At 49.7% G+C, this 12,167-nt stretch overlaps 1 protein-coding gene across 3 annotated transcripts in view; it reads left to right on the top strand.

Annotated features, from left to right (window-relative positions):
* LBH (LBH regulator of WNT signaling pathway) overlaps positions 1-3,278 on the top strand; it is an 82,866-nt gene extending 79,588 nt beyond the window's left edge. For all 3 annotated transcript variants that reach the window (XM_079940090.1, XM_079940091.1, XM_079940092.1), the window contains one exon: positions 2,845-3,278. In XM_079940090.1, coding sequence (XP_079796216.1) covers positions 2,845-3,033 — 189 coding nt within the window. In that variant the 3' untranslated portion in view covers positions 3,034-3,278. The remainder of the gene's footprint in view (positions 1-2,844) is intronic.
* Positions 3,279-12,167: the final 8,889 nt, after the last annotated feature.

Raw genomic sequence — 12,167 nt, 5'->3', positions numbered from 1 at the left:
TCCCCCCACTTTTAGTTAAAGACGCATTCCCGGCTTAGAACAAAATCATATGCTCTCCGCCCTTGTCGTTGTCCTCCTGCTTCTGCTGGCCTTGCCGCTGCCTGTCTCTCTGGCTCTTCCTCAGCGGGTGCGATCCTAGCTAGGAGCCGGGTGCCACCTCTCTCAGCCAGGGGGTCACAGCGCAGGCCCAGCCCTGGGCTTTAGGTCAGAGGGTAGAGGCAGGGGCCCAGGGCTGTCTTGGGCCAGGTGTCCATCCCCTCTTGATATTTCGCAGCTCTGTCCTTGAAGATTTAGAACAACCGTTTGGACGGGGCAGCTCATCTTCTGGACCTAGCTGCCCAGATGGTCATCCTGGGGCCTGAACTGCCAAATGGGCCATTAAAGCCTAGGGTCTTGGGCTTCCCTGGTGGCGCAGTGGTTGAGAATCCGCCTGCCAATGCAGGGGACACAGGTTCGAGCCCTGGTCTGGGAGGATCCCACATGCCACGGAGCAACTGGGCCCATGAGCCACAAGTACTGAGCCTGCGTGTCTGGAACCTGTGCTTCACAACAAGAGAGGCCGCGACAGTGAGAGGCCCGCGCACCGCAATGAAGAGTGGCCCCCGCTTGCCACAACTAGAGAAAGCCCTCGCACAGAAATGAAGACACAACACAGGCAAAAATTAATTAATTAATTAATAAACTCCTACCCCCAACTTAATCAATCTTAATCAATCCTAAATTAATTAATAAACTCCTACCCCCAACTTAATCTTAATCAATCTTAATCAATCTTAAAAAAAAAAAAAAGCCTAGCGTCTTGCCCACCCTCCCTGGTCAGTTTTCTGTGAAGTGGGCATGTTGACCCAGTGGCATCCATTCATTGTTCAAGAGGCACAGGTGTTGAAGACAGGAGATCTAGGTTTGAATCCTGGCTCTTCCTTGTGACCCTCAGAGCCCCAGGTCCCTCTGCTCCTGGGCAGCGGGGGAGGGGGGGAGGGGAGGCCTACCGGAGGTATCTGAAAAAGCTTTGTAAACTGTAGCATACTTTCCACTCGTGGGGGTTCCCCTCACTCATGCCCAAGGCTTGTGCTCGGAAGGGCACCTGTGTCCTCACCCACAGCAGGAGGCTCCGGCTCCCCAGAGGAGAAGTGAGGAGGGGCCCAAGTAAGCCACTTGACCTTCTCCCTGCTCGGCATATGGGTCTGTGCGCAGAGCCTAGTCCAGGGGCAGACCTGCAGGGCTGGCTGCATCAGGAAGAGAAAGCCCGCAGGGGGGCGTCATCTTTCCCGCCCTCCCTTCACCCCACTAGCCGAGCCCCTCCCTGCCTTGTTTTCCTCCTGGCCGCCATTACCATCCTGTTTATAAGCCCCGTTAAGTCTTTAATGATGCCTGGTTGTGCAGCTGGCTTAAGACTTAATCCCCCAGCAATAGGGCTTTATTGGATAAATGGTTAATAATCACTCGTCTGCAGGGATTGGGGAGGTTGTGTTGAGGCCCCTGATTCCCGGAAGCCCCACGTGGCCCCTGACATGGTCAGGGACTTGATGGGGACAGCACTGCGTGGGGCTAGGTGCAATAAGATTGGGTACCCTCATAACACCCCAGAAGTTGGGAAGGCCTGAGTTTCTAGGAGAGCACTTCTGCTACCTCCAAGGAACAGAGCCAGGCACAGGGAACCCCCGGGATCTCTTCAAATGTGTGTCTCCACCCCCTCCAGGGTCTGCTTTCCTTTCTTTTGCCATTAACAAGCTGTGTGACCCTGAGCAAGTCTCCTGACCCCTCTGGGCCTCAGTTTCCTTATCTATCAAATGGAGAGGTTGGAAGAGATGGCCTTGCAGGTGCCGTGTGATTCTGTGAGCCCAGGCGTCTCAGACAGTCTCCTCTCTCCGGCTCTCTGGCGTGTCCCCGAGAGCTGTGTGTGGCAGGAGACCAGCAGCCCATTGGATTAAGTACTTAAGCTGCTGGGCAAAGAATTGGGTCAGCTCTAGTCACAGGGCAGTGTGCGCAAAGGGAATCCGCAGAGCCTGGATTTTATAGCCTGGTTTGGGGTTTCTCCCAGCTCTGGTCAGGACACACAGTAGGCATCAGAAAAAGGAACCTCGTTGACAGGACTGTGGAAAGAGAAGTAGACTCTTTCAGGTGTAGAGCCGTCAAGGAGCCGGGTGTTGTTTACAGGTGAAAAAAGAGCCTGGGATTATGTTCCCATGTGCCTGTGTCTGGGGCCATGCCTTCAACCCTGATTTGACTTTGACTTTACAGCTACAGTGAGATCAGAACCCGTCTCCTTGAGAGGCACGTGATATTGGCCACGGACTTGGGAGTCAGGCAGACCTGGGTTTGATCCCATTCTACCACTGCTCGTTTCCAGGCTGAATGGTTTGGGCAACCTCCTTCTCCAGGAATCTCCTGGATTCTTTCAGGTGGCGTGAGCAGCACCTATGTTTCTGCCTGACTGTGTTGGGTCCAAATTATATATGTAAAGTACCTGGTAGGTGCCAATAATTATCCTGGGAGGAATTTAATGTTATAGCACCTGTTGTATGCATTGTACTTCTAGAGTAAAATGCTTGCTGCAAATGGAGATGTGACTCACTGTGGACATGATTTTGAGTTCTTTTATCTGAAAACAAGACCAAAAAGTACAAACGCAAATTTGGTGGCACTGCCATGAAAACTTTCAGCTTCAGGATTAGTCTGGGTTTCCCTTGTTGCCCCAGAGTTTGTTCCCTGGCTCCTGCCTGATGCTCTGCAGTATCCCACCTGCTGCTCCCCAGTATCCCAAGGGCGTAGCACGGTCTCTGGTGTATAGCGGGGGCTCGGTCCTGCACGTGTACCTGATGGGGTTCTCCGCTTTTATTTCAGATCTTCCCTGACCCGTCAGACTTCGACCGCTGCTGCAAACTGAAGGACCGTCTGCCCTCCATCGTGGTGGAGCCCACAGAGGGGGAGGTAGAGAGCGGGGAGCTCCGGTGGCCCCCCGAGGAGTTCTTGGTCCAGGAGGATGAACAGGACAACTGTGAAGAGACACCGAACGAAGACAAGGAACAGTAGGGTCCACGCCGGCTCCCACAGGGTCACACCAGACAGCATCTGTACCTGAACTGTGTTCTTTCCCGCTACCATGGAAGGAGAGCATGAGCCACAATAGTTCTGAAAAAGTCAGACGATGGCTTCCGTTTTGCACCTGCAAATCACTGAGTTGGTTTTCTTTTCTTTTCTTTTCCTTTTTTGAGATGTCGGGCAGTGGAGCCCTCTGCGACAACACGCCGGACCTTTGAGAAAGGAAGCTGCTTAGAGCAGGGGTTGGGGGGTGCGGGGAGGCGGGCGTCTTGGAGATCTTTATCTGAACTCAAGCAGGCTGGGGGCAGCCGTGGGATTCCAGTGGGCTCTGGGGGTGGGCTGGGATGGGGGGATGTGCAAAGCTAGCAAGGAACATCTGGGGCAAGAAAACAAACAGGAGATGAAAGAGAAAATACACATTTTAAAGAAAACATTGAGCAGAGAAGTGCAGCCAGGAAGTACCTACCCAGCAAGCATTCGCTCTGGCTGCTGGGACATCAGACAACAAAGTCTTCATCTCTCTCTAGATTTGCCCACTGCCAGCCTTTGTTTTTGTTTCAGGTGTGTTGGTCTGTAATGGGGAGGCAGGCAGAGGAGAGCAGTGGAGGCTGGCTACCTGCAAAGCCAGCTGGAGGTGATGCCGATGCCAGGAACGCCTCCCGTTTCCTTCTCCAGACCCTCCCCTCAGGCCCTAGCAGGTGCGTGTGCCCCCGTAATCTGGAGGTTTTTAAAGAGGCTGCAATGTTGAGCGCTCCCCTGATTTATCCTTTTTGCCTCCCAGCCCTTCTGGAAGTAGCGAGAGCCCTTCCCACTCTTGTTGGAGGGCCGATGTAGATGCTTGGACACCAAGGTCCATCCCCACCTGCCCCCCCACACACTTGCTCTCCCTTTGGGCAGAGGCACAGAGTGGTGGGCTCCCCCTGGCTGGCCCTTCCTTCTCCTCATCTCCACCCCCCCAGCCCTGGCACAGCGGTCAGGCAGGGTGGCTGCCAGCCCTGCCGCAGATTCCAGCCAGCCTGGCCAGCCACAGCACCCATTCCCGCGTGGGATCTTGGCCTCTTTTTCCGGTGGGAGCTGAATGGCGAATGGAGGATGCTTTTTCTGTTTCTTGTGGGGGAAGTGAGCTTTAACGCAGGTCCTGAGAGCTGGCAGAGCCTGGGAGTTATTGGATGGCAGTGACAGGCTCTCACGCAGCAGCCTGGGGATTGAATTTGAAACTAAAGGGTGTCATGAGGTCTTGGGCTTCTTCCGCGGTGTGTCTGGATGCAGGGGACAGGACGAGGGAGCATCGTCCCTCCTCACCTCCCACCTGACCCCTGCAAGGGCAAGTTGCAAGAGAAGGCTAGCTTGGACTTAGAGCTTCTCGTCATAGTTAAGAACCATCTGGAGCTGCAGAGATTGCAGGACAAGCCCTTCAGACCGTCTCTATCTCAGAGCAGGACGGTGCAGCTAAGAGGTGTGCTCAAGACCCTCCCTGGGGCCGTACTCGGCCAGCGGAGGCACCCACCGTGTCCCCTCGGGGCTCCAGTCAGTCCAGCTTGATCCCAGCTGGGACATGCGTGTAGAGTTGTACTTAATACCTCAAGGTCAGTGTGGCTCTGGAGAACGCTGGTGCAGGAGGACCAGCGTGTGCTGTTGTCACGTCAGCAGGACTTGGTCCTGGGAAGCCAACGCTCACCCCCTCACCCCTCTGCCCCCAACCTCTGTGTTGTCTGCTTGTGTTGCACACACTGATGGCAATAACTTCCTCCAGCTCCTCGAGCAAGTGGGAGAGGCCTGCAGCCTGCCCTGCGAGGGGGCTTCTCACTCTCGCTCTCCCTCTCCTTCTGGCTGCAGGGAGCCTTTCCAGTTACCCTCACACCCCCGCAGCTGCAGTTCTCATCCCGTGCCTCCCTGTGTGGATGGGGTCTTGCCTTGGAAAATCCCATGTTTCTGTGTCCCCCTCTCATCTGCTCCCCTGTATCATCTGTCCTGGTCTTGCCGTCTGATGGGAACGTGCTTGTAAACTGCATAACAAATCTACTTTGTGTATGTGTGTGTTTATGGGGGTGGTTTATTATTTTTGCCGGTCACTAGACCCCTTTGTACGGTCACGTGCAGTCTGAGCAGGCCAGGGGCTGACAGCTTAAGTCAGGACCCTCAGCGGCGAGCCTCTTGGGGCGACCCAGCTGCTCTTGGACAAGTGACTGAGCTCCTGTCTGGCCTCCTCTTTTTTTTTTTAAGTAACTTGTGTGTATTTCTAACTGATGCTATTGAAACAAAACAAAGCAAAACAAAAAACCCCCTAGTATTTCAGTAAAAATGCCTGTTGTAAGATGAACCTCCTATAACTTCTATCTGTTCTTTTTTGAGGCTCAGGGAGAAACTAGCATTTTTTTTTCCAAACTACTTTTTGTCACTGTGACAGTTGTAAATAAAGTTTGAAAATGCTTTCCACTCTTGTCTGGTTTCTTTCTTTCTTGCTGCTCCATTAGAACAGACAAAGCACAGGAGATACTCTTGCAGGAGGCTGAGTTCAGTGGAGCCCCATGTGAGGGTCCTTACATATCTCACCTTCTGACCCTTCTGGGGTGAGCCCATCCATGGTTTTTATCAGCTGGTTGAATGAAAGCAGCTTTTTTCTTCTATGCTAGAGGTTCTAACTCTGGATGTGCATCAGAGTCACCAAGAGAGCTTTAAAAAAATACAAATAACCTGGATCCTACCCCCACAGACTTGCATTTCAGTTGGTCTGGGGTGAGGTCCAGGCATTAGCATTTTTTAGAATCACCTAGATTTTAACACACAACCATGGTGGTGGTTGGTTTTTTTTTAAATTTTATTTATTTATTTTTAGCTGCATTGGGTCTTCATTGCTGCACGTGGGCTTTCTCTAGTTGTGGTGAGCGGGGACTACTCTTCGTTGCAGCGCACAGGCTTCCCATTGCGGTCGTTTCTCTTGTTGCAGAGCATGGGCTCTAGGCACGCGGGCTTCGGTAGTTGTGGCATGTGGGCTCAGTAGTTGTGGCTTGTGGGCTCTAGAGCGCAGGCTCAGTAGTTTGTGGCACACGGACTTAGTTGCTCCACGGCATGTGGAATCTTCCTGGACCAGGGCTCGAAGCCGTGTCCCCTGCATTGGCAGGTGGATTTTTAACCACTGTGCCACTAGGGAAGTCTCACAGCCATGGTTTTAAACCGCCCTTCTAAGGGAAGAGAAACATCCAAACTATATTGTAAAGTTGTTCACAAAGACTGGGAGTGAATGAATGGGTGTGTATATAGCTCGAGAGAAATCCAGGAATCATTCAAACCATTGACTGAGTGCCTAGGACTTATCAGGCATTGTTAAAGAGTTTGGGTGAACAAAATAACAGTGGTCGCAGCTCTTACTGCACTGCTTTAGTGTAAAATTAAAGGAAAAACAGGTGCTCTAAGAGTAAGTGTCTGTTGGAAGGGTCAGGAGAGGCATCTGAAGAAGTGACAAGGGGTAGGAGAGGAAGCGGGTGAGGTGCATGGAGAGAGTACTTCCGGCAGAAAAGGCTTGGGATGAGCTTGACTGGAGGGAATGGGGAGGAGGAAACAGTGCAAGGAGGGATGCTTAGGCCTGGGTGAGGAGTTTGGGTTTTATTCTAAGTGCAGGGCCTAGGACAGTATCATTTACATTTTTACACAATCTGGCTTTATGGAGATGGGATTGGAGCGGGCAAGATGGAAGGCTAAGAGACCAGGAAGGGGGCTTCATGGAGGTCAGAGTGAGAGAAGGTGGTGCTTTGTGGAAAGGGTTTTTGGACATTTGTTGAACCTGAGGCTGGCTATTTTTGCCTTCACTCAGCCCACATCTGGGCTCTTAACCATGGGCAGTATAAGTAATCAAGTGATCTGTGCTGAGCTCAATTGATATTAGTGGAAGATCAATCCATTTTAACATTAGCCTGTCAGACCATTAGATCTATGGATCTGCTGCCCTGAAGATAATGTTCAAGCCTTGATCATCCTCATCTTGGATTGCCCTCTGTGTCCCCCAGACAGCCTGAGGATAGAGTTTATTACAACACAGCCTCCTTGAACATAGCCCCACAGAAAACTGTCTTTATTCACAGATGATATCATTTATGTAGAAAAATCCTATGGAACCTACCCCAAAAATCTACTAGAGCTGACATGTGAATTCAGCATGGTTGCAGGATCTAAGATCAATATACAAAAACCGACTATATTTCTGTATACTAGCAATGAATAATTGGAAATTGAAATTGAAAATTCCACTTATATTAGCATCAAAACATAAACTATTTAGGGATAAATCTGCTAAAAGATGTACAAAACCTATTCAATAAAAACTACAAAACACTACTGAGAGATATGAGATAAGACCTACGTAATCAGAGGGGTATACCTTTTTCATGGCTCTGAAGACACCATGTTGTTAAGATGTCAGTTCTCTCCAAATTGAGCTATAGATTCAACACAATCAAAATCCCAGCAAGTTTTTTTTTTCAGAAATTGGCAATCTGATTCTAAAATTCCTGTGAAAATGCAAAGGACCTAGAATAGCCAAAACAACTTTAACAAAGAACAAAGTTAGAGAACCCAAATCTCAATTTCAAACTTGATTACAAAGTTACAGTAATCAAAACATTTAGCATTGGCATCAAATAGACAAAGAGATCCACGGGACAGAGTCCAGAAATGGCCCCAAACGTAAATGGATGATTGATTTTTGACAAAGGTGCCAAGGCAACTCAGTGGAGAAGGGACAGTGTTTTCAACAATTGGTGTTAGAACAATTGTACATCCACATGCAAATATCCCCTGGGGATGGAAACATGAGTCTTTACTTCTGTCTCCCATTGTCTCCATGTGACTTTCTAAATAGAATATTTATTCATTTAGGAAAAAATTCATCTTCATGGTTGGTCAATCGCTTCAATGCTGTCCCCACTCCACCCCAGGTCACCTCCTCTGTCCCTAAAGGAGGAACATTGGTGGCAACTGGTGACCTTTGCTGTGTTATTCAGGACGACTTGTATTCAAGTCCTGCTCAGCCCCTCCATATGTTATCTGGGACCAGTTTCTTAATGTCCAGGATCTTCAGGTTTCTTTTCTAGTACCTCTTGCACAGGGATGTGAGGATTGAACACTCAGTAGGCACTCCACAAGTCGGGGTTTTACCTCTCTTCCCCTTAAACATCTAAGGAACCGGCCCCTTCCTTCTCTCCCCTGTTTTTTGCTCTGAGTCCTGTGTGCACACCAGAGTCAAGGAGAGCTTCAAGGTGAAGACAGCTCCCTACTCACAAATGCACCTCCCTTAGTCTGCCCCTTTTATTTCTCACCATGAAGGAGGGGAAAACAGGGAGAAGAAGGGAACTTTAATGCCTTCTGTCCACCGAAATATTGGAGAGGGAAGGGGGAGACATCTCCCATCAAGCTAGGCCTGATGTCTGGCTCCTTTTTAAAGAGGAGATCCTTGGGCAGAAACCTGTTTGAAATGATGCTTGAGTTTTGTGTAGAGGTGTGGGTGACCGCAAATGCAAAGGCCCTGTGGTAGACATTGACTTGACTTTTTTGAGGAATGTCTGCGAAGCCAGCAGGGCTAGAGTAGGGGAAAAGAGAAGTAGCTGAGGCCAGATATCACAGAGCGGAGTTTAGAATCACTATTGCCCACTCTGAGAAGCCCACTGGGGAAGGAAGCAGGCTCGTCAGGCATCCCAGCCCCCGGAAATCCACTGGTCAGCCCACCCAAAGTTGTCTGACCGGGTGGCAAATGGCAGTCAGTATTGATGGACCTGAGGCAATGTCACTGCCTGAAGGGGCTTCTGGATCATCAAAGGAGAATTAAATTAGGTAGAATTCAGTTTGTACATCTGTCTTCCAATTACTGAAGTGTGGTTATGGCTAAGAGAATGGGCTCTGAGCTCAGGGCCCTGGATCTGTAGCTCAGGCCTGCCTCTTACTAGCTGTGTGACCTTAGGTGAGTTACTTTTCTGGGCCTCACTTTCCTCCTCTGTAAACGGGTACCTACCTCACAGAGTTGTGGTGAGGTTTAAATGCACTATTACAAGTAACATGCTTAGAACTGTAGCAGGGACACAGTGAGTGCTCAAAATGTTAATCATTGCGGTAGGCAGAATAATACCCCCAACTCCCGAAGTTGTCCACAGGCTAACCTCCGGAGCCTATTACTCTGTTATGTTACATGGCAAGTGGGAGTTAAAGTTGCAGGTGGAGTTAAGGTTGCTAATCAGCTGCCCTTGTCTTGGGAGAGCCTGGATTATCCAGGTGAGCCCAATCTAATCACAAGCGTCTTTACAAGGGGGAGGCAGAAGAGTGAGTGCCAGAGTCAAAGAGAGATTTGAAGATGGTGGAAGGGGTCACCAGCCAAGGAATGCAGGTACCTCTAGAAGTTGGAAAAGGCCAGGAAACAGTTCTCCCCGAAGCCTCCAGAAGGGACACAGCCCTGCCGACACATTGACTGTAGCCCAGTGACACCCATTTCGCACTTCTGACTTCTAGAACGGTAAGATAATAAATTTCTGTTGTTTTAAGTCACTACCTTTGTGGTAATTTGTTAGAGCCACAATAGGAAACTAATACAGCCGCTGTTACCGTATGATGATGGTGATGATGATATAGACTTTTCCTGTGTGGCCTCAGAGAGCAGGGTGGCAATGGACCGGAGGGGGTTTCAAGCAGGCCGAGGCCACTGTCCAGAATTAGAGCCCATGCTGTCCTAAGGCTGAGTCTTTTCTGGGTGTCACCAGGCAGAGGTATCTGTCAGATGGAGGGGGCACCGCTGCACTGGGACTGGGTAAGTTTGAGGCTGTAAAGAGCTTATTCTAGAATTTTGAAAATTAGTGATTGATGTGTGATATGTTTGTCCTTATAGCCTATGTATCAGAACATTCACTAGAACACTCCCTTCTCCCCATTTACCTGCATAGAAGGTCCTGCTTTGAAATGTAATTCCATTTGCACTACTTCTGTTGCCATTTCCAATCAGAAAAGTATGAATTCACCCTTTTCTAATATTGGCTACTATTTATAGAGCACTGGGCTATAGGTTTACCGTAATTTCTTCTAACTCTCACAACAGTTTTACAAAGTGTGGGTTTTTATAGAGAGAGGTTTTTTTTCTGTACAAACTACAATTAGCAATGATGGAAATTATACAAGACGGTGGAGTTTGGGGACCTCATCTTTCAAATCCCATTACGGTGGCAAGTGATGGGATTATTTGCATTTTTTTTTCCTTCCATTGTCCCTCATACTTACCAGAATGTACTCAATATATTTTTTTCCCATGAAGTCGGCATTTTTAATGTTATTTTACAGATGAGGAAGCTGAGGTCAGAGGGCTTTAAAATATACCGAAAGCAGGGTTAGAATCAATGATGTGCTGGTAAATGTGTAAAAGCTGGTGCTCAAGGGAAAAAAAACCAAAAAACCTGATTTAAAACTTTTGCCAATTTCCATGGCATAAATGCTCCCACTCTGGCTGATTTCGTGGACAAGCCACTCAGCCTGAGTCTCAGCTTCCTTTTCTGTAAAATGGATATAACTCCAAAACCAGGACCGTGCCTCGTTCAGAGGCCCTCTATAAACTCAAGTGCCCTTCATTCAGAAAAGAGAAATAGCTCCAAAAGATGTACCTGGCACAGTATTTTTCCAACTGAATCATGAATCATTATTGGGTTGTGAAATCGATGTATTTGTGGTTTGCAACCAGAATTTTTAAAAAGAAAGATGACAGAAAAGACTAGAATAGAACAGGAAAAACATATCACAGTGCAGCAGACATGGGAAGATTGTTATTCCCTGAAAACTTGGTTTCATGCCTACCTATGTATGGATGTGTGTACTGGGTCATGAGAAACTGTGCCACTGTCAAAACAGTTTGAGAGTCACTGAGTGAACCTGGCTTTCTAGAAAGCAGTGAGTGCTTTTACCTCATAGAGTTGTAGGGTGGGAGAGAGGCAACTAGAAAAAGTACCTTTATACCCTTCTCTGCAGAGGAAATGGGGCTGAGGCACCCAAGGGTGGGGTCGGGGTGGCCTGTGTTGAGGGGACCAGCCAGAGAAGAAGGCCACGATGCCCTTGGCCTCCTCCTCGGAGGCCAGGGTTAAGCTCCAGGCAGCCCTCAGATTGCCTCCTGAGCGCTAGAGGGAGGGACCCTTGCATGAGGGAGGAGGAGGAAGCTGCACAGGAAATCCTGGCTGTAAGTTCAGTGCTGCTAGACCCACCACAGCAGCTCCCAGGCAACCAACAATAGCGCCGTTAGATAAAAATAACCCATGTGCTCTGCAGCTCTGCCGTGCGGGGCAGGGGCGTGCGGTCTAGAGGGCTGGATTCTCACCACTCTACAGCTGGGGTCATGCTACTTGGCGCCGTGCTAGGCCTTGATTTCCTGATTGCTAATTAGAGGGCAGTTTTTCAGCTGGAGGTCATTTGGGCTGGTGCCAGGAATGGGGCCCCTTGCCCCCAGGGTCTCTGCTCCCCTGCACTCTTACACAGGGTGATATACAAAATCGTTCATGCTGAGATCTTGAGCTCTGAATGCACCACCTCTCCCAGGTGGACTTTCTTCTTAAAAGAGGGCCCCAGCCCAGGAGGGCTTACCTGAAACCTGTCTCGATGGGGGTTGGGGGGATACGTGTGGAGTGAGGACAGAGGCCTTCCCTGCAGCTCTCTCCCTTGGCTATGGGCATGGCCTGACCCCGAAGCACCTCCCACTGTGCCCCCAAAGTCCTCTCTCCAGGCTGAAGAGAGAGGTTCCCTGTTCCCTTCAGTGCTTGAGCTCTGCGAGCGGTCAGTCTCCCTACACGCTGGAGAATGGAGGGAGGGGGTGAGGTCTGGCCCAGTGTTACTTTACTGGAGCAAAGCCTGCTGAAGATCAGCCGCCAGGTCTGAAACACACAGACCAGGCGGCCCTGTTTGCTTCTGGCCTCGCAGTTTGCTGGCCAATAATCTGGTTTTAGCCTGCTTCTCATCCTCCCCTGCCCATCCCAGAAGCACCCGCATCCCCCAAGGACAACAATATTACACGGCACTGCACTCTACAGCTTACAATACACACTTCTGATCTTTCATTCACTTACGCAGCACTTTTTTATCCTGGGCACATGGGCAGAATTCAGGGGTTCATGTGA

Source organism: Stenella coeruleoalba (genome assembly GCF_951394435.1).
Source record: "Stenella coeruleoalba genome assembly, chromosome: 13".
NCBI classification, from domain to species: Eukaryota; Metazoa; Chordata; class Mammalia; order Artiodactyla; family Delphinidae; genus Stenella; species Stenella coeruleoalba.
The sequence above is the reverse complement of the archived record's forward strand: the minus strand, read 5'-3'. Positions and strand labels throughout refer to the sequence as shown.